This window comes from Pseudorca crassidens, chromosome 9 (genome assembly GCF_039906515.1).
Source record: "Pseudorca crassidens isolate mPseCra1 chromosome 9, mPseCra1.hap1, whole genome shotgun sequence".
NCBI classification, from domain to species: Eukaryota; Metazoa; Chordata; class Mammalia; order Artiodactyla; family Delphinidae; genus Pseudorca; species Pseudorca crassidens.
The window spans coordinates 71,192,465-71,220,034 of record NC_090304.1 but is presented as its reverse complement, the minus strand read 5'-3'; the positions used below and the strand labels follow the sequence as shown (position 1 = coordinate 71,220,034).

At 40.1% G+C, this 27,570-nt stretch overlaps 1 protein-coding gene across 9 annotated transcripts in view; it reads right to left on the bottom strand.

The window, feature by feature from the left end:
* AMOTL1 (angiomotin like 1) overlaps positions 1-27,307 on the bottom strand; it is a 175,618-nt gene extending 148,311 nt beyond the window's left edge. For 2 of the 9 annotated variants that reach the window (XM_067750736.1, XM_067750738.1), the window contains exons 1-3: positions 27,156-27,307; positions 20,668-20,777; positions 18,150-18,191 (exon numbers count right to left, since the gene is read on the bottom strand). Coding sequence is in view for 1 of the 9 variants with exons in the window: in XM_067750734.1 (XP_067606835.1) it covers positions 10,578-10,652 (75 nt within the window). In the remaining 8 variants the exon portion in view is untranslated. Of the gene's footprint in view, positions 1-10,577; positions 10,726-18,149; positions 18,192-20,667; positions 20,778-27,155 lie in introns of those variants that run through there. The other 7 variants (XM_067750735.1, XM_067750739.1, XM_067750737.1 and 4 more) reach the window with 4 other exon arrangements.
* Between the last annotated feature and the right edge of the window lie 263 nt (positions 27,308-27,570).

The following is a 27,570-nucleotide window of genomic DNA, read 5'->3' as shown; positions in this document are numbered from 1 at the left end:
GCACTGTTGGTGGGAATGTAATTCAGCCACTACGGAGAACAGTATGGAGGTTCCTTAAAAAACTAAAAATAGAACTACCATATGACCCAGAAATCCCACTACTGGGCATATACCCAGAGAAAACCATAGTTCAAAACCACACATGCACCCCAGTGTTCATTGCAGCACTATTTACAATAGCCAGGTCATGGAAGCAACCTAAATGCCCATTGACAGACGAATGGATAAAGAAGATGTGGTACATATATACAATGGAGTATTACTCAGCCATAAGAAGCAACGAAATTGGGTCTTTTGTAGAGACGTGGATGGACCTAGAGACTGTCATACAAGAGTGAAGTAAGAAAGAGAAAAACAAATCGTATATTAACGCATATATGTGGAATCTAGAAAACTGGTACAGATGAACCAGTTTGCAAGGCAGAAATAGAGACACAGATGTAGAGAACAAGTGTATGAACACCAAGAGGGGAAAGGGGGTGGGGTGGGATGAACTGGGAGATTGAGGTTGACATAAATATGCTAATGTGTATAAAATAGATAACTAATAAAAATCTGCTGTATAAAAAATAAGTAAATTAAATTAATTTTTTTAAAAAATAGAGCTTTACTTAATCATTGGAGAAGAGAGTGGTTTTCAAAGTAGATTCTCCATCCCACTTGGCCCAGTGGTCTTGACACTCACTGGCCCCCAGGAAACAGATTCACAACGTGATATCTTCTAGATGTGTGAGGTTAGGCCCTCACACCCATACATTTTATTTTATTAAGCTGAACTACATAGGTTCATGTTGAGTGTTTTATTGACTTCTACTCAAAAACCCTGCTGGTTTCTCTGATGCTTGAATTTCACACCTCGGCTTGGGAAAGTCAAGCACAAAATGTGAAATGAATTGCATCAAACACAAGTATTTCAAGGAAGACTGATCAATCACATCTGTTACTGAAACTCTAACACCATCACATCAGTCACAAGAAGCCCCAGAGTGGCTCATGAAACTCTGGAGGCTAGAAAATATTTTCCAGACTTCTGGCCATATAAAACAACTTATTCAGAGTTTTCTATAAAATTTTAACCTCTATCCAAGTCAAAATTCTATCAAAGACTAAGTCCATGAAAAAGAAAATAAAAGGCAAAAAGAAAATTATGCAGCCATAGGAATAAGAAGTGAGGAAATAGTTTTGTCTAAAATAGCACATGGCAGCTCAAACAATAATATATACAATAAGGTGGGGTTGATGGAATGAGTGGGAAAGTCTACTGAAAACTTAATAGTTGTAACTCTGACTTTGAGAAGCATTTTTTCAAAGAGATATTTATAGTCCATGTTTATTGATGTATTATTCACGATAGCCAAGATATGGAAACAACCTAAGTGTCTTGTCACTGGATGAATAGATAAAGATGTGGAATATATATATACAATGGAATATTATTCAGCCATGAGAAAGAAAGATATCCTGCCATTTACAACAACATGGATGAACCTGGAGGGCATTATGCTAAGTGAAATAAGCCAGACAGGAAAAGACAAATACTGCATGGTATCATGTACATGTGAAATCTAAAAAGAAAAGAAAAGTGGAGCTAATAGAAATAGAGAGTAGAAAAGTGGTTGCCAAGGGAAAGGTTAGTATAAGGGTAGAAACATTCAACTCTAAGATGAACAAGGTCTGAAGATCTAATGTATAACACAGTGACCAGAGTTGATATCACTGTGCTGTATAATAGAAACTTTTTAAAAGAGTGTAATTTAAATGTTCTCACAAAAAGAAAAAAAAGATAAATATGTGAGATGATGGATGTATTAACTAGATGGGAGAATCATTTCACAATGTATATGTATATCAAATCATCATGATGTACACTTTAAATATCTGACAATGTTATTTGTCAATTACACCTCAATAAAACTGAAAAAAAAAATAAATAGCAAAAAAAAAAAGTGGAGTGGGGAGAGAGAGAAAGAGAAGAACTAAGCCACCTGCAGAGTGGGACACTGGGATCTATGGAATACTGGCATAATATGAACACATAATTGATATTTAACAAGTACTGGTTGATTGAATGAATGAATAAATGATAATGGCCAGTGTGGGTAAGGACCCTAGTCAGCTATTACATCCCATTAAGCTCCCAAAGGAGACCTGTCTACCCTAAGAGAGAGTATGAGGCCAGATGGACCTTTGGACTTAAGGAGTTTAGCCTTTGGTCTCCCTGACCACCAGAACTCTTTTGGGATCCACCTCTAGAGCTGCCTAAGCCAGAAACTGTTTATCTTTTTTTTTTCTTTTTTCTGGGCGTGCCACGCAGTTTGTGGGATCTTAGTTCCCCAACCAGGGATTGAATTCGGGCCCTAGCAGTGAAATCACTGAGTTCCAGCCACTGGACTGCCAGGGAATTCCCTGGTCATCCTTGATTAACTGATTACATCTCACATCAAATCAATCACCAAGCTTTGTCCAGTTTAACTTTCAAATGTCTCAAGGATGCAACTCCCCTCTGCTTTCATTGTCTCATCTTTAGCTCAGCCACCATCCCTTCACACTGAGACACGGCAATGACTTCAGTGGGTCCTGGTCTTTCTTACTTCCAACCCTTTCTCCACACTTTGTTGTAATATTTTTAAAACACAAATTTGATCATGTCACTCCTTGATCAAAATACTCCAATGGTTCATTATTCCCAGGAGAAAGTCTGGACCACTTAACATGGCATAGAAGGCCCAACTATTGCAAAGTATTTGCAGTCCCTGAATTAGCTCCCCTCTTGGTCTTTTGGATATTCAGCCATTCCCGGAGCTGGAGCAGGAGTGTTCTTCCTGCCTCACCTTGCAAAATACAACTTATCCTTCACATCTCAGATCTGGTTACGTGTCCCCCTAGACTGTCCTGTTCTTGCTTCATTACAGCATGTATCACCCTGCACTGTAATTATCTGTTAATATGCCTGTAGAGTATAGTTCGTAGTATACGTATGTAAGAGCAGAGATTCTATTTATTCGTATCCCTAGCATTGGTATAGGGGCTTCTCAAGGTAAGCAAGCACCCAATATGTGTTTGTCGAATGAATGAATATAGTACTGAATGGTGTTGTTTGGCACAAGCATCCCTCAGTTTAACATGTCACTTTGGAAAGTATTCTCTTTGCAACCTCACCCCCCTCCTCTGCTCCTTTGGCAATTTCTCCACCTAAAACCTGTACCCTATCTGCCTCTGTTTCCTGGCCTTATTCTGACCTTCTCATCCGGTCTAACTGGCTGAGATTATCCCATTTATGCTCCCACTTCAGTGTGCATACTGGCTCCTCTGCCCAGCATGCCCCTGAAGCCCCTGCCCATCATATACCTGCCTCCCTCCCCAAGACTGGGATGCAACTACACTTCTGATTATCCACAGGAGATACCTGCCCACCTAATGCAGCCAAGTCATACCTAGACCTCTAAACAATAACCTCCATGGTCATTTCTGGAGTGGGAGTGGGGGGGCTTAATCTGGAAATACAATTCAGAAAAACCCTATCCATACTTTGATTCTGCCTTAACTGCCATAATACAGCTCCATTAGTAGAGAAGAGATGAATTAACTAGAAGTGCCATGCTTAGGGAATCGGATGGCATATTCCATCATCCAGGCACTCAAGCAGCCATGGGTTCTAAAGAATAGGAACACCCTCATAGCAAGCAGGTCCACTTGCTGATATCTTATAGTATAAATCAAGATATGCATGAAAGTATGTATAGATATAAATATATTAAATGAATTCATTCATTCATTTGATAAATATTTACTTGGTGTCTCCTATGTACAAGTCACTGTGCTAAGTGCTTGGGATAGAAAAGGATAAATACAGCCCTTCCTTCAAAGAGTTTTCAACCTTGTAGGGGAGACAAATATATGGACATATTATTACAGAACAATGTACTAAATGCAAGCTTAGAGGCATGCACAAAGTAAACCAAAGATCTGTAAATAATAGAATCTGGAAATTAGATTGGATCTTAGGACCTTTAGTCTAACCCTTGCCTTATGCATGACTCTCCAGTATATGTCTATGCAGTCTGTACTTCAATATCTAGTGAGAAGGACCTCACTTTCTCCCCAGGCAGCCCACTGTATTTGTGAACTCTTCAGTCAAGCAATTCATTTTAAAATTTTCGACAAAATATTGATATTCACCAACAGCCCTCAGTGCTGCTGAGCCATTCTAGAGGCTCCTGCCCCTTGTTCTGTTCTTCAAAGGCTGCTTGAAGGTGAGATACTCTTCCAGGAATATCAAGATTTTACCCCAGTTTTAATACTCTCCAAGCAGATCTGGACCTTATTCTTCAGTGAGTCAGGAATCAGAAGGAACGTTCCATCTTGGTTATGAGTAGGGGGTATAAATCTATCTGGTCACAGAAACAAACCAAATGACTAAATTGAAGCACAAGAAGGAAGAGGTCACAAGATGGGATCCTCCTTCTCAACTAGGAATTTCTAGCTAAGATCTCTATTATCTAGGATCTAGGTGTCTTAGTCAAGATGGGGTGCTATGACAAAGTACCACAGACTGTGTGGCTTATAAACAACAGAAATGTATTTCTCACAGTTCTTGAGGCTGGAAGTCTGGGATTAAGGTACCAGCATGGTCAGGTTCTGGAGGGACTCTCTTCCATTTCAGACTACTGACTTATTGTATCCTCACATGGCAGAAGGAGAGCTAGAGAGCTCTCTGTGGGGGTCCCTCTTAAAAGGGCGCTAATCCCATGCATGAGAGCTCCACCCTTATGATCTAAGTTCTTGCCAAAGGCTCCACTTCCTAAGACAATCACATTGGGGGTTAGGACTTCAACATACGGATTTTAAGGGAACACAAACTTTCAGTCCTTTGCACTAAGTCTAGCCTGGTATCAGCTACCAGAAAAAAGCAATCATCGGAAACCTTGTGGACCACAGTATGATAGAGAGCACTCTCCTCTTGGGCTGCCCCAAGGTTTAGCTCTGATGAGTTTCAACTTCTAAACTTAGAAGGATATTTTCCTTTCAGCTCCAAATAAACCACATATATTAGAGTATACATCTGGGCTCTTAATATTTCAAATGATAAAATTCAACGGCACTTAAAATACAAGACTTTTAAGCTTGTATGGAAGAAAAGAGAGAGTAGAACACTGTAAATATCCACTGTGAAAGATTACATCTCTTTATGTGGATAAAAAGACATGAAATGCTAGAGGCACAGAGTCTTCCTCTGTCTGAAATGGCTGTTTAGAGAGTTGACATGATTCCCCGGGGCTTTGTAGTTGTTTCCACATATTCTTATCAACTTTGTAGAATTGGAAAGTTTGAGTAACTTAAAAACCAGTCTTTCAGATTGGCTTATCCAACTGGGCAGAGTATTTGTGAAGTTCCCGTGGAATTTATTGATGTTAATATTTTAAGTACTCCAATAAATAATCTATGCTACTACTCTCTAAGGAGCTGTGGCAACAAGCATATTTTTAGGAAACTTAATGAAGTTATAAGATGATGAGATCCTTTGCAGAACTCTCAGTGACTCAGGCTTTTCATCTCTAAAGTCAGTCCATTGAGACCAAGTTCAGAAGTTCCCTCCACCATGAAACTTTCCCAAGCAGAGTTATTTCCTTCTCCCTTTGCACTTCTCAGAACTTTTTATAGTCCATTAAGACCACACTTTTCCACTGGATGATAATCTCTTTACAAGACGATTGTCGTCCTCTTTAGAAGGTAGTCTTCTTAGGACAAAATCATATCTTATCCACCCTTTCGTGCCCACTGTTAGCACAATGGCTGGCCAGACTTGGGCTCAGGCAATGCTTGCTAAATGAATGAAACTGACACACCTACAGCTGAGAAACTCAAATGAGTCTGTGCCTGCAAACTCTTCACATAACTCATGTTAAATCAACAAGCATAACACATGATTTGCCACCATATGCTGCCATCCAGGCAGCATAATGCCCAAGGACACCCTGATGAGCAAAGAAAAAGAATAAATATTTTGAGAAAACTGGGTTCTTGCCTGGCTTGTGATTGCTACTCAAATTGTAACCCCAGATGAATCACTTCATCTTGTTGGAGCTCAGTTTTTCCAGTGTATGAAATAGGGCTCATAAAGTCCATTATTCCATCTTTATCAGAGTTTCATGAGAATTGTATGTCAGCTGCAGAATCGTCAAAACAATATGCAAATGCACAGCAAATTTGCTTATAGATATCACTTGATATGCAGCATTGAATTCCAACTTGGAGTTGCCCAACTTGGGAGGTGACAGAGCATCCAGGAGGCAGTGTTAAATGTAATGGGTAAGAGCAAGGACTTTGGGAACAGATCTAGATTTAAATCACAAGTCCACCATTTCCTAGCAAGAACTGTAAGCAAGGGATATAATGTCATTGAACCTAATTTTTCCCATCTGTCATAGGGGATCATACTTTGTGAAGTTGCTGTCAGGGTTAAATAAGAAATATCTATAATATACCTCGTATAGATCCTGGCCAGTAATAAAACTCAATAAATGGCAATAGTAGTTGTTTTCATTAAAATCATTATTAACTCTTTAAGTAGATACACTTCTGGAAGTGACTTAGTCCCATCCACAAACTTCATTCCATGGGGAACCAGGATAAACTGTGACAAAGCATTAGGAAGCAGTCATTTGTCCCCAAAGGAAGGCTGCTGGAAAAGGACAGCCTTCCCGGAGAAGGACATTTGTAAAAAGTGGGCAAGAATACAAATGCGAAACATTTGCTGTGTGCTGGTCCTGGAAAGGAAGGGGGAAAATGAGGCAGGAAAGACTAACAGAGGCCAAGAGGCACAGCAAAGTTCTGTAAGGACTTGCTGATGCAGAGTCGTGAACAATGCTGCCTGAGTATGGGATGTTGGAAAACCACAGGAGAGGATTAGGTGGTTCTGTTTGAGAAAAGGAATCAGGCTGCAGTCTACGGGGCAAAGAGAGAGAGAGCCAGAGCAAGATGAACTGCCACAGCTCTGATTATGAACCAAGAATAATATACTGATGTGGGCCCCACAGCAAAGAACTGTCGTTCATACACAGATCTTTACAGCCAGACCTGTGCAGGGGGAGATAGCTGAGTCACCATCTAACCCAGCTGTCCATGAGAAAGATAATGTGAGTCACATGTATCATTTTAAAGTTTCTAATAGCCACATTTTTAAAAAAGTAATACAGGTGAAATTAATTTTAATAATATATTTTCTTTAACCCACTATATCCAAAATAGTATTTCAACATGTATTCAGTACAAAAAATTACTAATGAGAATGTCAGATTTCTTTTATTCCTACCCAGCCTTCAAAACCCAGTCAATTACAGCACAGTCAATTTGTACCAGCCACACCTCAAGTGCCCAAAAGCCACATGTGGCCCAGAGCTAATCACAAGGGAACATGAATTCCATTCTCCTAGACCTCCTAGGCTGCTGTTAAGACTTTTAAAAAACCCAGATTCATAGAGCAAGAAAAGACCTTTGGAGATGTACAGCATGCAAGGGCCATCTATTCATTCCTGACAGTTTTTCTTTAACATCTTTGCTTGAATTTAAACAGTTTCACACCCCATTGAAAACCTCCTCCAATTCAGCACTCACCGATGACCAACTTAGTGCTTGGCCTGGGCAGGTTAATCGTGGTGGATGTTCCGTCCACTTTCCCATTCTAAGGGGAACTGCCTTACCCACACCTTCTCCCTGCAATCCCAAGGCAGTTTTATGTACCCACTTGTTCTCCCCAGGCCCTCTCTGGCCTGGGTGACCAGGGATGAATAGGCGTATGACTCATGAACTGTTAGCTCCATCTCTGTAGTCACCTGGTGTGGAAAAACTTGTCCAACCAGAGACAGACCACTGTGGACTAGTTGGGCCAATCAGCTCCTCTATCAGTATTATACAAGCAGAATCAGGCAGTCGATAGGGAGAAGTATCAGAAGAAGACACACACACAAGAAGCAGAAAGCATTACAATAATGTGGGGTTTCCAGTCAATTCTCAGGTTTCTTCAGGCTCCTCTTTGATCTGTTTTCCAGATCAGGCTTCCAAAGGCATTTCATTTTCACAAAGCAGTTCTCCAGATGAAAGAATTTTGAAAGCCTCCTATGGGAGGGTCTCCAAGTAACCTTGATTCTCTGTTGGAACCTTCCAGTATCAAACACAATCTGGGCTACTGAGGCACAGCTGTTTTGCTATTTCTGGTTTTCTATGAGATTTCTGTATCTTTTATGGTCATGATTAGTTTATATGAATCCCTTATGTATGGAGGAAGACTGAATGAATCTATACCTTTCAACAAAAAGGCCTACTACAGAGATGGATGCTTTCACACACATTCAAGCAAAGCTCTTTCCATCACCTCCCTCTGGACTTGTTTGCACTCCATCTCATGCCGACATTTAGCCTGATAGAGATGTGATGGATTACTTTGGGTTGCATTCCCAAATAATTATATTCTGAAAAGACCTCATTGCGGTGGCCTTCTGGGGACCCTTTAAAACCTCACATCACGGTTCTCAACCGTGACTGCACATCATAACTACCTGGGGTACTTTCAAAATACCCTGATGCCCACGGCCTCTCCCAGACCTGTGAAATCAGAATCTCTGGGGGCAGGTCCCTGGGCATCCGTATTTCTTAAAAGCTTCGCAAGTAATTCTAATGTGTAGTCACAATTGAGAAACACTAATATACATGATATGCCCTTGTACAGGCTTGGATTTCTGACAGAGAAAATCATGTACTGTTTTTAATTATGAAAGAAATACGTATTTGTTTTTTAAAGAATACATAAAAAGTGGAGAATTGTCCAAAGTGGAAAAAAGTAAGTCTCACTCATCAATAGAATCCCCAACAGTCTCACTCCCTGGAAGTAACTATTTTAGATTCATGCGTGCCCTTCCAAAAATTGTCTATGCCTATGCAAATATATATGTACATATATGCACATGTATTTATACATACAAATATATGTATATATAGAGAGAGACACACACATGAATAGTATACAAACACACACACACATACTTTTTTTTTGCTGTGACCAGCTTTTTTTTCACACTAATATATTTTGGTTATTAGCCTAGAAATTTTTGATTTGAAAAATAATGGCAGGGTTTGAGAGGATATTTACTTTCTCAGATAACACAACAAATTATAAAGCTAAAGTAATTCAAAGAGGGTAATCTTATTCCTGGAATAAACTGTTTTGACTAGAATAAAAAGTTTAAAAAATAATCAATGAAATTGATTTGGTATATGAAAAAAATTGACATTTCAAGTCAGTGGGGAAAAGATGGATTACTCAATAAACTGTATTGGGATAATTGGCTACTTTTTAAAAAGTGGACTCTTTCCAAGTGGTGGTCAATTATCCCAGTGCTACTAGATTGAAATACCACATTGCTATCTTTATTGGATCTATTTCTGGACTCTTCATGCTTTTCCATGATCTCTCTAGTGTTGCACCAGTATTTTAATTATTGTAAATGTCATGACAGGCTTTAATATCTAGTATGGCTAGAATCCCTTCCTGACATTACTTTTCCCCCCAGAAATTGCCTGGCTAGGGACACATCACCCACTCCACATCCACCAAGCAGCCCAGGAGGCTCTTGCAGTAATAAAGCAAGAGCCCAAATAATCCCAGAGGAACAAGGAAGCCCATATTAGTATTGCAAGAGCGCTGAAAACAAATTGTCATTGCAACTACAGCTCACAAAAGTTGGCCAGAACCTGTACTTTAAGTCTAAATAGGGGAGGAGCTTCAAGATGGCAGAAGAGCAAGAAGTGGAGATCACCTTGCTCCCCACAAACACATGTGAAATACATCTACACGTGGAACAACTCCTACAGAACCCCTACTGAACGCTGGCAGAAGACCTCAGACCTCCCAAAAGGCAAGAAACTCCCCACGTACCTGGGTAGGGCAAAAGAAAAAAGAAAAAACAGAGACAAAAGAATAGGGACGGGACCTGCACCTGTGGGAGGGAGCTGTGAAGGAGGAAAGGTTTCCACACACTAGGAAGGCCCTTCACGGGCAGAGATGGCGGGTGGCGGAGGGGGGAAGCTTCGGAGCCATGGAGGAGAGCACAGTAACAGGGGTGCGGAGGGCAAAGCGGAGAGATTCCCGCACAGAGGATCGGTGCCAACCAGCACTCATCAGCCCGATAGGCTTGTCTGCTCACCCACCGGGACGGGCGGGGGCTGGGAGCTGAGGCTCGGGCTTCGGAGGTCGGATCCCAGGGAGAGGACTGGGGTTGGCGGCGTGAACACAACCTTAAGGGGTTAGTGCACCACGGCTAGCCGGGAGGGAGTCCGGGAAAAAGTCTGGAGCTGCCGAAGAGGCAAGAGAATTTTTCTTCCCTCTTTGTTTCGTGGTGCGCGAGGAGAGGGGATTAAGAGCGCCGCTTAAAGGAGCTCCAGAGATGGGCATGAGACGCTAAAGCTGCTGCTACAGCCACCAAGAAGCCTGTGTGCAAGCACAGGTCACTATCCACACCTCCCCTCCCGGGAGCCTGTGCAGCCCGCCATTGCCAGAGTCCTGTGATCCAGGGACAACTTACCCGGGAGAATGCACGGCACGCCTCAGGCTGGTGCAAGGTCACGCCGGCCTCTGCCGCCGCAGGCTCGCCCCGCATCCGTACCCCTCCCTCCTCCTGGCCTGAGTGAGCCAGAGCCTCCGAATCAGCTGTTCCTTTAACCACGTCCTGTCTGAGGAAAAAACAGATGCCCTCAGGTGACCTACACACAGAGGCAGGGCCAAATCCAAAGCTGAGCCCCCGGAGCTGTGAGAACAAAGAAGAGAAAGGGAAATCTCTCCCAGCAGCCTCAGGAGCAGCGGATTAAATCTCCACAATCAACCTGATGTACCTGCATGTGTGGAAGACCTGAATACACAACAAATCATCCCAAAATTGAGGCAGTGGACTTTGGGAGCAAAGATATATATTTTTCTTTTCCCTTTTTCTCTTTTTATCAGTGTGTATGTGTATGCTTCTGTGTGTGATTTTGTCTGTATAGCTTTGCTTTTACCATTTGTCCTATGGTTCTGTCTGTCCATTTTTTTTTCTGTTTTTTTGTTTGTTTGTTTTAGTATAGATTTTAGCACTTGTTATCATTGGTGGATTTGTTTTCTGGTTTGGTTGCTCTCCTTTCTTTCTTTTTTTATTACTTTTTAAATTCTTTTTTATTTTTAATAATTATTTTTTATTTTAATAAATTTATTTTATTTATTTTTCTTTCTTTCTTTTTTTCTCCCTTTTATTCTGAGCCATGTGGATGACAGGGTCTTGGTGCTCCGGCCAAGAGTCAGACCTGTGCCTCTGAGGTGGGAGAGCCGAGTTCAGGACATTGGTCCACCAGAGACCTCCCAGCTCCACATAATATCAAATGGTGAAAATCTACCAGAGATTTCCATCTCAACGCCAAGACCCAGCTCCACTCAATGACCAGCAAGTTACAGTGCTGGACACCCAATGCCAAACAACTAGCAAGACAGGAACACAACCCTACCCATTAGCAGAGAGGTTGCCTAAAATTGTAATAAGGTCACAGAGACCCCAAAAAACACCACCAGATGCAGACCTGCCCACCAGAAAGATAAGATCCAGCCTCATCCACCAGAACACAGGCACCAGTACCCTCCACCAGGAAGCCTACACAGCCCAATGAACTAATCTTAGCTACTGGGGGCAGACACAAAAAACAATGGGAATTACAAACCTGCAGCCTGCAAAAAGGAGACCCCACACAGTAAGTTAAACAAACTGAAGACAGAGAAACACACAGCAGATGAAGGAACAAGGTAAAAACCCACCCTACCAAACAAATGAAGGGGAAAAAGGCAGTCTACCTAAAAAAGAATTCAGAATAATGATAATAAATATGATCCAAAACCTTGGAAATAGAATGGAGAAAATAAAAGAAACGTTTAACAAGGACCTAGAAGAACTAAAGAGCAAACAAAACAATGATGAACAACAACACAATACATGAAATTAAAAATTCTCTAGAAGGAATCAATAAAAGAATAGCTGAGGCAGAAGAACGGATAAGTAACCTAGAAGATAAAATAGTGGAAATAACTACTGCAGAGCAGAATAAAGAAAAAAGAATGAAAAGAAGTGAGGAAAGTCTCAGAGACCTCCGGGAGAACATTAAACGCACCAACATTTGAATTATGGGGATCCCAGAAGAAGAAGAGAAAAAGAAAGGGACTGAGAAAATATTTGAAGAGATTATAGTTGAAAACTTCCCTAATATGGGAAAGGAAATAGTTAATTAAGTCCAGGAAGTGCAGAGAGTCCCATACAGGATATATCAAAGGAGAAACATGCCAATACACATATTAATCAAACTATCAAAAATTAAGTACAAAGAAAAAATATTAAAAGCAGCAAGGGAAAAACAACAAATAACATACAAGGGAATCCCATAAGGCTAACAGCCGATCTTTCAGCAGAAACTCTGCAAGCCAGAAGGGAGTGGCAGGACATACTGAAAGTGATGAAAGGGAAAAAAAGCCTACAACCAAGATTACTCTACCCAGCAAGGATCTCATTCAGATTCGACTGAGAAATTAAAACCTTTACAGACGAGCAAAAGGTAAGAGAATTCAGCACCACCAAACCAGCTTTACAACAAATGCTAAAGCAACTTCTCTAGGCAGCAAACACAACAGAAGGAAAAGACCTAAAATAACAAACCCAAAACAATTAAGAAAATGGTAATAAGAACATACATATCGATAATCACCTTAAATGTAAAAGGATTAAATGCTCCCACCAAAAGACACAGATTGGCTGAATGGCTACAAAAACAAGACCCATATATATGCTGTCTACAAGAGACCCACTTCAGACCTAGGGACACACACAGACTGAAAGTGAGGGGATGGAAAAATATATTCCATGCAAATGGAAATCAAAAGAAAACTGGAGTAGCAATTCTCATATCAGACAAAATAGACTTTAAAACAAAGACTACTACAAGGGACAAAGAAGGACACTACATAATAATCAAGGGATCAATCCAACAAGAAGATATAACAATTGTAAATATTTATGCACCCAACATAGGAGCACCTTGATATATAAGGCAAATACTAACAGCCATAAAAGGGGAAATCGGCAGTAGCACAATAGTAGGGGACTTTAACACCCACTTTCACGAATGGACAGATCAACCAAAATGAAAATAAGTAAGGAAACACAAGCTTTAAATGATACATTAAACAAGATGGACTTAATTGATATTTATAGAACATTCCATCCAAAAAAAACAGAATACACTTTCTTCTCAAGGACTCATGGAACATTCTCCAGGATAGATCATATCTTGGGTCACAAATAAAGCCTTGGTAAATTTAAGAAAATTGAAATCATATCAAGTATCTTTTCCGAGCACAACGCTATGAGACTAGATATCAATTACAGGAAAAAAATCTGTAAAACATACAAACACATGGAGGCTAAACAATACACTATTTAATAACCAAGAGATCACTGAAGAAATCAAAGAGGAAATCAAAAAATACCTAAAAAAAAAAGACAATGAAAACATGATGACCCAAAACCTATGGTATTCAGCAAAAGCAGTTCTAAAAGAGAAGTTTATAACAATACAATCCTACCTTAAGAAACAAAAAACCCTTCAAATAAACAACCTAACCTTACACCTAAAGCAATTAGAGAAAGAAGGATAAAATCCCCAAAGTTAGCAGAAGGAAAGAAATCATAAAGATCAGAGCAGAAATAAATGAAGGAAATAATAGCAAAGATCAATAAGACTAAATGCTGGTTCTTTGAGAAGGTAAACAAAATTGATAAACCATTAGCCAGACTCATCAAGAAAAAAAGGGAAAAGACTCAAATAAATAGAATTAGAAATGAAAAAGGAGAAGTAACAACTGACACTGCAGAAATACAAAGGATCATGAGAGATTACTACAAGCAACTCTATGCCAATAAAATGGACAACCTGGAAGAAATGGACAAATTCTTAGAAATGCACAACATGCCAAGACTGAACCAGGAAGAAATAGAAACTATAAACAGACCAATCATAAGCACTGAAATTGAGACTGTGATTAAAAATCTTCCAACAAACAAAAGCCCAGGACCAGATGGCTTCACAGGCGAATTCTTTCAAACATTTATAGAATAGCTAAAACCTATCCTTCTCAAACTGTTCCAAGATATAGCAGAGGAAGGGACACTCCCAAACTCATTCTATGAGGCCATCATGACCCTGATATCAAAACCAGATGAAGATGTCACAAAGAAAGAAAACTATAGGCCAATATCACTGATGAACATAGATGCAAACTCTACAAAATACTAGCAAACAGAATCTAACAGCACATTAAAAGGATCAGACACCATGATCAAGTAGGGTTTATCCCAGGAATGCAAGGATTGTTCCTTATATGCAAATCAACCAATGTGATACACCATATTAACAAATTGAAGGAGAAAAACCATATGATCATCTCAATAGATGCAGAGAAAGCTTTCGACAAAATTCAACACCCACTATGTTAAAAACCCTCCAGAAAGTAGGCATAGAAGGAACTTACCTCAACATAACAAAGGCCATATATGACAAACCCACAGCCAACATCGTCCTCAATGGTGAAAAACTGAAAGCATTTCCACTAAGATCAGGACCAAGTCAAGGATGTCCACTCTCACCACTATTATTCAACATTGTTTTGGAAGTTTTAGCCAAAGCAATCAGAGAAGAAAAAGAAATAAAAGGTAACCAAATCAGAAAAGAAGAAGTAAAGCTCTCACTGTTTGCAGATGACATGATACTATACACAGAGAATCCTAAAGATGCTACTCAAAACTCAAAATGGATTAAAGACCTAAATGTAAGGCCAGACACTATAAAAGTCTTAGAGGAAAACATAGGCAGAACACTCTATGACATAAATCACAGCAAGATCCTTTTTGACCCACCTCCTAGAGAAATGGAAATAAAAACAAAAATAAACAAATGGGACCTAATGAAACTTAAAAACTTTTGCAAATCAAAGGAAACTAAAAACAAGACAAAAAGACAACCCTCAGAATGAGAGGAAATATTTGCCAATGAATTAACCAACAAAAGATTAATCTCCAAAATATATAAACAACTCATGCAGCTCAATATTAAAAAAACAAAAAACCCAATCCAAAAACGGGCAGAAGACCTAAACAGACATTTCTCCAAAGAAGATATACAGATTGCCAACAAACACATGAAAGAATGCTCAACATCATTAATCATTAGAGAAATGCAAATCAAAACTACAATAAGATATTATCTCACACCAGTCAGAATGGCCATCATCAAAAAATCTACAAACAGTAAATGCTGGAGAGGGTGTGGAGAAAAGGAAACCCTCTTGCACTGTTGGTGGGAATGTAAATTGATACATTCACTATGGAGACCAGTATGGAGGTTCCTTAAAAAACTAAAAATAGAACTACCATATGACCCAGCAATCCCACTACTGGGAACATACCCTTAGAAAACCATAATTCAAAAACAGTCATGTACCAAAATGTCCATTGCAGCTGTATTTACAATAGCCAGGACATGGAAACAACCTAAGTGTCCATCGACAGATAAATGGATAAAGAAGATGGGGTACATATATACAATGGAATATTACTCAGCCATAAAAAGAAATGAAATTGAGTTATTTGTTGTGAGGTGGATGGACCTAGAGTCTGTCATACAGAGTGAAGTAAGTCAGAAAGAGAAAAACAAATACCATATGCTAACACATATATATGGAATCTAAAAAAAAATGGTCATGAAAATCCTAGGGCCAGGATGGGAATAAAGATGCAGACCTACTAGAGAATGGACTTGAGGACACAGGGAGGGGGAAGGTGAACAAAGTGAGAGAGTGGAATGGACATATATACACTACCAAAAGTAAAACCGATAGCTAGTGGGAAGCAGCCACATAGCACAGGGAGATCAGCTCGGTGCTTTGTGACCATCTAGAGGGGTGGGATACAGAGGGTGGGAGGGAGGGAGATGCAAGAGGGGAGAGATATGGGGATATATGTATAGCTGATTCACTTTGTTATAAAGCAGAAACTAACACACCATTGTAAAGCAATTATACTCCAATAAAGATTAAAAAAAAAAAGTCTAAGTAGGGTGACTGCTACCAAAATGAAATATTTAAGTGTGATCAAGAGTCTCCTAACATGTTATCCAAAATGTCCAAAATATAATTGGAAATCATTCATCATACCAAGAACCAAGAAAAACACAACTTGAATGAGAAAAGACAATCAACCATTGCCAACATTGAGGTGAATCAGCTGTTGGAAATTTCTGACAAGGATTTTTAAAGCAGCTGTTATAAAAATGCTTCAATAAATAATTACAAATTCTCTTGAAACAAATGAAAAAATATAAAATCCAAGCAAAGAAATAGAAGTTATTTTAAAAAAAATGCAAAATATAGAGTTTAAAAATAACAGAAATAAGAAACGAGATAGGAAGGAAATAATAAAGATAACATCAGAAATACATTAAACTGAAAACAGAAACACAATAGAGAAAATCAGTAAAACAAATAGCTGGTTGTTATGAGAAAAAAAAAATCACTAAGATCAGTAAACCTCTAGCTAGACTGATAAAGATAAAAAGAAAAAAAGACACAAATTACCAACATCAGGAATGAAAGAGGAGATATTGCTACAGATCCTGTAGCCATTAAAAAGATAATAAGGAAATATATGGACAATTTTACACTTTTAAGTTCAACAACATCAAAGGAATGGACTAATACCTTGAAAACCATAAACAATGAAAACTCAGTCAAGCTGAAATAAGTAATGTGAATAGTTCTACAATTATTATAAAAATTGAATTTATACTTAAAGAGCTCCTGCAAAAGAAATCTCTATATCCAAACTATTTCACTGGAGAATTTTATCAAGCATTTAAAGAATTAACACCAATTTTACATAATCATATCCAAAAAATACAGAGAAGGAATCACTTTGCAACTCTTTTTATGAGGCCAGTATTACCTTGATACCAAATCTAGACAAAGACAGTACAGAAAAGGAAAACTACAAATCAATAACTCTCAGGAACTGAGATGCAAAACTTCTCCAAAAAATATCATTAAGTTGAATCCAGCAGCTCTTTATAGAAAAGAACTATATACATGACCAAGTGGGATTTATTTCAGATATGCAAAGCTTGCTCAAATTTAAAAATCATTCAAATGTAATCCCCGCTATCAACAGGCTAAAGAAGAAAAAACATATGATCATATCAATTGATGCAGAAAAACATTTAAAAACATTCAACACTCATTCATGATGCAAACTTTCAACAAACTAGGAATAGAGGAAAATTTTCCCAACTTGATCAAGAGTACCTGAAAAAAAATCTACAGTTAACATTATTCTTTTTTTTTAATTTTATTTATTTATTTTATACAGCAGGTTCTTATTACTTATCTATTTTATACATATTAGTGTATATATGTCAATTCCAATCTCCCAGTTCATCCCACCACCACCACCCCCCTTAACATTATCCTTAATGTTGACAGAAAGACTGAAGGCTTTTCCTCTAAGATTGGGAACAAGGTAAAGATGTCTGTCTCACTACTCTTACTCAACATAGAACTGAAAGTTCTAGCCAGCGCAATAAAGCAAGACAAAGAAATAAAAGTCATACAGATTGGAAAGGGGAAATTAAAACAATCTCTATTTGCAGATGATCTCTGTAGAAAATCCCAAGGAATCTACAAAAAACAAAACAAAAAAACCCAGAACTAGTAAGCAAGTTCAGCATGATTATAGGATTCAATATCAACACAGAACATTTAATTGTGTTTTGGGAAGATATTGATCAAAAGATACAAACATTCAATTATAAGATGAATACATTCTGGAGACATAATGTACAGCATTGTGACAATAGTTTAATAATGTACACTTGAAATTTGCTAAGAGAGTAAGATCTTGAATAATCTCCTCAGATGTTCTCACAATACACACACACACACACACAAATGGTAACTATGTGAGCTGACTGACATGTTAATTAGCTTGATTATCATAATCATTTCACAATGTGTGTGTATATCAAAATAGCACATAGTTTACCTTAAATATATATTCTTATTTGTCAATCATACCTCAATAAAGCTGGGGGAAAAAGAGAAGAAAAATAGTCATTGTATTTCTATATACTAAATGTATACATGAAAAAGGTAATTTAACAATGCAATACCATTTTCAATTGTTCCAAAGAAAATGAAATACTTAGTTATAAACCTAACAAAACATGTACAGAATCTGCATGCTGAAAATTACAAAGTACTGATGAAAGAAACCGTAGGAGACCTAAATAGCACAGAAATTTTCCACATTCAAGAACTGGAAGACTCAGCTTAGTAAAAATGTCTTCTCTCCAAATTAAACTACATCTTTAACAAGATTCCTATCAAAATCCCAGCATGGTTTTTGTAGACATAGGCAAGCATTTTGTAAAACTTATATGGAATGTGAAAGACCTGAAGATAACCAAAGCAATTTAGAAGAGACCACTAATGTGGGAGAAATCGCTCTGCCTGGTGTGTGGTTTACTATATAGCTTTTGATTTAGTCACCTAGATGGTGTGGTATTGTCAGATAGGCACATGGATCAATGGGATACAATGGAAAACCCACATACGGAATCATACAAATACATCCATTTGATTTTTTAAAATAATTTTTGATGATAGATCACCATATAATTTATATATATATATATATATATATATATATATATATTTTTTTTTTTTTTTTGGCTGTGCCGGGTATTAGTTGCAGCATGTGGGATCTTTAGTTGCGGCCTGCAGAGTCTTTAGTTGCGGCCTGTGGAATCTTTAGTTGTGGTGTGAGAACTCTTAGTTGTGGCATGTGAGATCTAGTTCCCTGATCAGGAATTGAACCCAGGCCCCCTGCTTTGGGAGTGCGGAGTCTTAGCTACTGGACCACCAGGGAAGTCCCCACTCACTTGATTTTTGACAAAGGTTCAAAACCAACAGAATGAAGGAGAGATAGCCTTTTAAATAAATGGTGCTAGAGCAACTGAACATACTTAAGCAAAAAAATTAACTTTGACCTAAACTTCGACTTACACAAATCTATCTCAAAATGGATTACAGATCTAAATGTAAAACTATAGGTTTTTAGGAAAAAATGGGAGAAAATCTTTGAGAACTAGGACTAGGCAAAAAGTTTTTATTCTTTGCTCTAAAAGAACAACCTATAAAAGGAAATATTGACAAATTGGACTTCATCAAAATTTAAAATTTTGCCCTTTGAAAGACCTTATTTAGAGGATGATGTACAAATTTACAATGCAGGAGAAAATGTTTGTAAACATCTGAAAAATAGATGCTTATCTAGAATATATAAAGAACTCACAGAACTCAACAATAAAAAAAACAAAGCATCCAGTTAGAAAATGGGCAGAAGTCATTAATTTGACATTTCACTGAAGAAGATATATAGAAGGCAAAGAAGCACATAAAAAAAAAATGTTCAACACCATTAGACATTATGGAAATGCAAATTAAAATCACAATATGTTATCACTACCCAACTATCAGAATGGCTAAAATAAAAAATAGTAATAACACCAAATGCTGACAAGGATGCAGAGAAACTCCATTACTTACACACTGCTGGTGGTAATGAAAAAGTTATGGCCACTCTGGAAAAGAGTTTTCTGTTCACCCTAAAACTAGAAATGGACTTACCATGAGACCCAGATATTGTACTCTCAGGCATTTATCCCAGAGAAATGACAACTCATGTTCATGCAGAAACTTGCATACAAATGCTTATGGCAGCTTTATTTGTAGTAGTCCCAAACTGGAAAGTACCCAGATATCCTCCAATGGGTAAATGGGCAAAAGATTAAACAAACTTTGCTACAACCATGCTGTGGATTACTACTCAACAGTAAAAAAAGAACCAACTATTGATACATGCAACAACTTGGATAGATCTTAAGAAAATTATGCCGAGTGGAAAAAGTCAATCTCATGCACGTAAATACTCATGATTCCATTTATATAATGCTCCTGAAATAAAATTATACAGATGGACAACAGATTAATGGTTTCAAAGGGTTAAGGATGAGGGGGATGGATGCAAAGGGATAGTGCAAGAGAGCCATGTGGTGATGATACAGTTTTGTATCTTGATTGTGGTGATAGTTACCTGAAATAAACATGACAAAATTACATACAATTATACACATATACACAAATGAGTACACATATAACTGATAAAATCTGAATACGGTTTATGGATTGTACCAATGTCAATTACCTAGTTTTGATATTGTACTACAGTTACACAAAATGTTGACACTGGGGACGCTGGGTGAAGTGGGCACACACTTGTGAATCAATAAATATTTTATTAGAAAAGCTTTTTAGAAGTATGCAAATCAGCTTTTCTTTAACAGTCTGAATGTTTGCATTATTCTTTGTTCAAAAAATCCACATGACTAGACCAATCATAAATTTAATGAGACAAGTCTGCCTAACGTCAATTCATAGATTAAAGTTTTAGTAACTCGTATTCACAAAATATAAATAAAGCAGGAGAACTTAACACTCACACTTCGCTCCCAAGAATCACGTTATCCTTCAACCTGATTGTCCTACCACAGTGATGCCATCTGCAAAATGGTAAACTTGACGTTTCTGGAGCACCCTGGGCACAGGATTCCTGCAAAAGTCACCCAACTTCAATTTCTTCTTAAACAGCATTTAAAAAATAATAATAGTTAAAATGTATTGATCACTGAACTACTCAACTACCTGCTACACAGTAGAAGGTAAGAAGAGGACTCACAAGAAATAAGAAAATATGGTTTTAATTCATATTGCTTAAGATACAGGAGAAATAATGCACAGTCATGCTTTTAAAGCCTTTGGAAATATATTTGGGGGACAATAAGAGAAGAAAATTGGCAGTAGAATAAACATTCAGAATATAGATATTTGGTCTGACTTAAGTACTTATTGAATCTTGGTCACCTGTAGTGTGACTGACTGACTGAATCTCTGGGCCTGTGAAGAGCCTGTGACTCTGGGACTTGTGACAACAGTAAACTAGTATGACTCCAATACTATCACTACTACTAAGGTTGACTGCTACTTATTCAGCCCCAGGTATTAGGCATCGTCTCAGTTAATCTTCACAAGAACTTTGTGAGATGGCATTATTATCCAAATTTTAAAGATGAAGAAACTGAGAAGACAGCCATAGCAAAGGATGAAATAATGCCATTTGCAGCAACATGGATGGACCTAGAGATTATCATACTAGTGAAGTAAGTCAGACAGAGAAAGACAAATATCATGTGATATCACTTATATGTGGAATCTAAAATGTGACACAAATAAACTTATTTACAAAACAGAAATAGAGGCACAGACATAGAAAACAAACTTATGTTTACCAAAGGAGAAAGGGGGTGGGGGAGGGATAAATTAGGAGTTTGGGATTAACAGATACACACTACTACATAAAATAAACAACAAGGACCTACTGTATAGCACAGGGAACTATACTCAATATCTTGTAATAACCTATAATGGAAAAGAATCTGAAAAAGAATAGATATACATATGTATAACTGAATCACTTTGCTGTACGCCTGAAATTAACACAACATTGTTAATCACCTACTATACTTGAATTTAAAAAGATAAAGAAGGGCTTCCCTGGTGGCACAGTGGTTGAGAATCTGCCTGCCAATGCAGGGAACACGGGTTCGAGCCCTGGTCTGGGAAGATCCCACATGCCGCGGAGAAACTGGGCCCCGTGAGCCACAACTACTGAGCCTGCGCATCTGGAGCCTGTGCTCCGCAACAGGAGAAGCCGCGATAGTGAAAGGTCCACGCACCGCGATGAAGAGTGGCCCCCGCTTGCCACAACTAGAGAAAGCCCTCGCACAGAAACGAAGACCCAACACAGCCATAAATTAAAAAAAAAAAAAAAAAAAAAAAAAAAAAATTAAAAAGATAAAGAAAACCGAGAAGAGAGATGTCTAGATACTTTCCAGGGTCAACCAAATAGAAAATGTCAGGATTCAGATTGGAACCCAGGTCATCTGATTTCAAAACTCATGCTTTGGGACTTCCCTAGTGGAGCAGTGGTTAAGAATCTGCCTGCCAATGCAGGGGACACGAGTTACAGCCCTGGTCTGGGAAGATACCACATGCCCTGGAGCAACTAAGCCCGTGTACAACAACTACTGAGCCTGTGACCTAGAGCCCGCGTGCTTCAGCTACTGAGCCCACGCGCTGCAACTACTGAAGCCCGTGCGCTGCAATTACTGAAGCCTGTGCACCTAGAGTCTGTGTTTCGCAACAAGAGAAGCCACCACAATGTTCTCGTTGCGCGCACTGCAATGAAGAGTAACCCCCATTCGCCACAACTAGAGAAAGCCCGCACGCAGCAATGAAGACCCAAGCAGCCAAAAAATAAATAAAATTAAACAATAATAATAATAAAGTTGCTTAAAAAAAATGACTCATGCTTTGACCACTAATCCCTGTGTCTCCACTAAAGCCTGTTTTTTTTTTTTTTTTGCGGTACGCGGGCCTCTCACTGTTGTGGCCCCTCCCGTCGCGGAGCAGAGGCTCCTGATGCGCAGGTCCAGCGGCCACAGCTCACAGTCCCAGCCGCTCCCCGGCACATGGGATCCTCCCGGACCAGGGCACGAACCCATGTCCCCTGCATTGGCAGGCAGACTCTCAACCACTGCGCCACCAGGGAAGCCCTAGAGCCTGTTTTTAAATTCTCCTCTTGGCTGCTCTTTTCTAGGGGTCTCAGTTGCTTTCCTCCAGGGCTCTGGACTCTGGGCATTTCCTTGACTTCATGTTTTTTCTGTCTGCCTGCTTCTCCCAGCAAATTCCATGTGGAGGATGGAGCAGAGCCCAAAGAGCAGGTAAGGGAGATATCCCAGCAGAGTTTTATGTGAGTTGAGTTAGATGGGGAAGTGATGGGGCAGATGATGAGGGGTGGGGGGAGGTGAGAGAAAGAGAGAGAGAGATTTCTTTCACTGATTTAGTTATAAGGGTAAAACTAGTTAGAAAAGTCATTGAGTCTCTTTCTCAGGCCTTTTTATTTATTTATTTTTCTAAATTTATTTATTTACTTTTGGCTGCATTGGGTCTTCGTTGCTGCCAGCGGGCTTTCTCTAGTTGCGACAAGCAGGGGCTACTCTTTGTTGCTGTGCACAGGCTTCTCATTGCGGTGGCTTCTCTTGTTGCAGAGCACAGACTCTAGGCAAGTGGGCGTCAGTAGTTGTGGCACGCGGACTCAGTAGTTGTGGCTCATGGGCTCTAGAGCGCAGTCTCAGTAGTTGTGGCGCATGGGCTTACTTGCTCCACAGAATGTGGCATCTTCCCAGACCAGAGCATGAACCCATGTCCCCTGCATTGGCAGGTGGATTCTTAACCACTGTGCCACCAGGGAAGTCCCAGGCCTTTTTAAATGAAATGCTTTCTTCCTCAGTGGTCTGAGGCCTGAGAATATGCGTGGACAAAGAATTCTCTGGATAGATCCCTCTACCCCTCCACATCCTTGGAGGCTTAATCTGGGTTGCCTTCTGGATAAACAAGAATACCACCTTGTTCCAGTTATTTTTGCTGTGTAACAAACCACCTCTAAACCTAGAGAATATGACTTGTCACATCTCTGAGAATGCTGTGGGGTGACTGGACTGAGTGACATGTTCTCCCTCAGGGTCTTCTATACAGCTGCAGTCAGATAGTGGCTGAGTCTGGAGTCGTCTGTAGGCTTTTTTCCTGTAGTCTAAATCTGAATGGCTGGAAAATCTGCGGCTGGTTGGGCTTCTCTCCATGGAGCCTCTCCATCTAGTTAGGTTGGGTGTTCTCACAGGATGATGGCCTCAAGCGTAACTGGCCGTCATGCACTGGAACTGGTTTGTACAAATTTGTAAGAACTGATTCTGTGTATTTCTTTCCAACCCTGCATTCAGTGTTGTCACTTTGGTAGCTTGAAATCAGCCATGGTGGGAGGGAGTATTTATAGAATAAAAACTGGTAAACACTGCAAATCAGGGGGATCCCCCCACCCCAGAGAGCCAGGTTACCACCACATGACTTTATATGGTGGTTGGCTTCCCCCAGAGTGAGTGGGCCAGGAAAACCAGGCGGAAGCTGCAAAGCTCCTGAGAACCTAGCCATGGAGGTCCCCGAAGGTCACTTTCTTCTTATCCTATTGATCATCAAGTCTCTAAGGCTATCCCTGATTCAAGAAGAGGAGAATTATCCATGTCCCATGGAAGAGTATAATAGAGGACCTATTGGCACAGAGTAGGTGTTCAATTAAGTGTTTGATGAATGAATGAATGAATGAATGAATGAGTAAAGTCACTTAAACTCTAATGTGTGTGTCCTTAAATCACTCTAAAAGTGGAAAGCCTTCTGGAAAGTTTTACTTCAACATCAGAGAGGCCAATGATTTTTAAGTCCCCAAAGAGCCTAAATCTAAAATTGCTTGATATAAATCTACTTACACTCTGTCTGCAGGTATTCACAGACCTGTTTTCTCAAGCTCTTCCCACTTATGTACTCAACTGGGACTGTCCACATGACAATGGCAGAACGCTTTTTTTATCGATGTTTTCATACTATGTAAGTTTGCTTTACCTCTCTAAGTAAATCGCAAATTCCTTGAGAGAGTTCTCACCTATTTCTTTGCCAGTCCTCCCCACCTTGCCAAAACTCGATACATACATACACACACGGATACTTACAAGATATATGATAGAGATTATAAGTTGTAAAAGAGAAGGAAAGAAGGAAAGGAACTAAAAACTCATAATGGCTGTGTTTCATAAATGTTCTCATTTAATTCATATTCACCCAGAGAAATAGGCATTATTATTTCTATTTCATAGTTGAGGAAAATGAGTCTTAAGAAAATTTACCAATTTGGTCAAAGCCACACTAGGAAGTAGGGAGATAGGATTCCATTGCAGACCTGCATGGTTCCAGGGCCTGAGTGTTATGTGTTCTTCAAGCCATCTTCCCACTGCAATATACATCTCCCATCTCCCCCCATTCTCTCTGCCTCCCTCCTTGAAGTATCCACACGAGTCCTAGAAATGCTAATGCTTCTAAACCCCAGATAGGGTAATAAGTGTTTCAAGTTCTGCTCTTATGAGAAACGTCCTTAAAAAGCTTGGGAAGGGACTTCCCTGGTGGCGCAATGGTTAAGAATCCGCCTGCCAATGCAGGGGACACGGGTTTGAGCCCTGGCCCGGGAAGATCCCACATGCCACGGAGCAACTAAGCCCGTGCGTGACAACTGCTGAGCCTGTGCTCTAGAGCCTGCGAGCCACAACTACTGAAACCCTCTTTTCTAGAGCCTGTTTCTGCAACAAGAGAAGCCACCACAATGAGATACCCGTACACCGCAACGAAGAGTAGCCCCCAGTCGCTGCAACTAGAGAAAGCCGGCGCACAGCAACGAAGACCCAACGCAGCCAAAAATAAATAAATAAAATTTAAAAAATATTCTTGGGAAGATAAGAAGCTTGAAGTGTCTTATACTAGGAAGGGACTGAGCCTGGTAGCAGGGAGGTCAGCTAAGCGGCTATTGCAATAACTCAGGCAAAGAGTGCTGGTGGGACGGACCAAGGTAGGGTGGTGGGATGGGTAGGCGAGAAAAATTTTCAGGCCTATTAAGAAGACAGATCAACAGACTAGTGATGGATCAGATCGTGCAGGTGCCAATCAGTCATTGTAGAATCATCACTCTGGCTGCCCCAGGAAGATGAGGCTGGAGAGAGGAAGCTGGGATAAGAGGTTTCTGTATTCCTGGAAAAGGTGATAAGGGCTTAAAGTAACCATGGAAGTGGGAGAGTGGATGGATCTGAGAGATCACTGGAGGCAGAATCTGTGGGATGTGTTGCCACACTAGATGTGGGAACGTGAGGGCGAAGGAGGGGTCAAGGTTGAAGTCCAGAAATCTGTCGTGGACAACCAGGTGCTTTTCACGTAGCTGGGGGACATGGGAGTCGGGGGAGGTTCCGCAGAGTTCAGGTAATGATAAATTCTGGATGTGCCAAGTTTGAGGTGAATGAGTAAGCAGGCACTCGCAGCCAGTATGCAGTTGCATTTAAAACAAAACAAGCATCTCTTATCTCAATGAAATTCTTTGTTCCCTTCAGAGGTTATAGATGAAAGCACTGAATCCTGTGTGGGATAGGGTTCTGTGTCAGGTTATAGAGGGACCCTGCAATTCTCAGTGTTTTCACTTTACTATGGTTCAACTCTCTCAAAAGCCATTTATCACCCTGTAGGCGCCTCCATCATCACCAAGATGTCTTTACGGAGACTTCCAGAGCTCGTAAGAGCTGTATGATTCAATTAGTGGCAGTGATTCATATAGCTCATAGAAAGTGCGGCGGGGAGATTTCAGGGGCCCCTAGGACCACGGGTCGACCATACACACGCACGCACACACACCAAAACTTAGAACTCGCATGGACAGGCTCTAAGATGTGTTTGCACGCTTCTGCCCCACAGGAGAGCACAGCCATGGTTTACACAAGGTCCCTGCGTGTCAGGACAAGGAAGCTGGGCCTTTGTCCCTGCTATACTCTGAGGAAGAAGGGAAGAATTCAAGCCAGTGAATGAGCAAATGAAGGCTCTGCAGAGAGCTGCTGCTTTCCTATACATCAGCGTTTATCATGAGACCCTCTAAGGGTTCTACCCAAAACACAAAGCCCGTTGTAGGAAGGCAAAACAGGTAGGACAGCCCCAGCCTAAGGAGACCACTCGTAGTTGCTTCACCAAAGGGTTCATTGTCCCACTGTTAGAACAGACACCTGAAACCAAGCCCGGGTTAGATTTCCATGCCACTGCAGCCCGAGCTGAGTGGTCACTCAGCCCAGGGCCTGCCAGCCCACCAGGTGGGTACCAGCTGCCTGGGAACCAGCTGTTCTCACCCAGAACGTCCCTTGACCCAACTCCAACTTTACCCTGAGGTGCCCTAAAAAGTGCCCCCCACCAACAATCAAGCTTTCCCGAATGGAAACCCACTAAAGAGAAGCTTTCTTACCTGAGAGAAGGTCCTGGTGCCCAGCTGTGGAAAAAACACTGAGTTCCCGCAGACGTGACAGGGACTCACAGGGCAGATCTGTTGCTTTTAAAAGAAGACAGTTGACTTCATCTCTGGTGCCGTGGAGTTTAGAAGAGCAACAAGTGCTTCCTGGCTGAGTCAGCTCGACCTCGCCAGTGATGACTCCATCCAAATCATGCAGCCGCTGCCCAGACACGCTCAGCCTTCAGAAGGTGAAGCTTTGGAATCTGATTTGCCCTGTTGTTTTCAAAGAGCTTCAGAAAGTCCGGAAGCACTAACCGCCTTCACCAGCACCAGGGGTGGGGAAACCACACACTTATTTCCCTAAGTCATATCATTATCTCCCAAGAATCCAACAGGTATTTAAGCGTCTGAGGGGTAAACATTCTTGGGG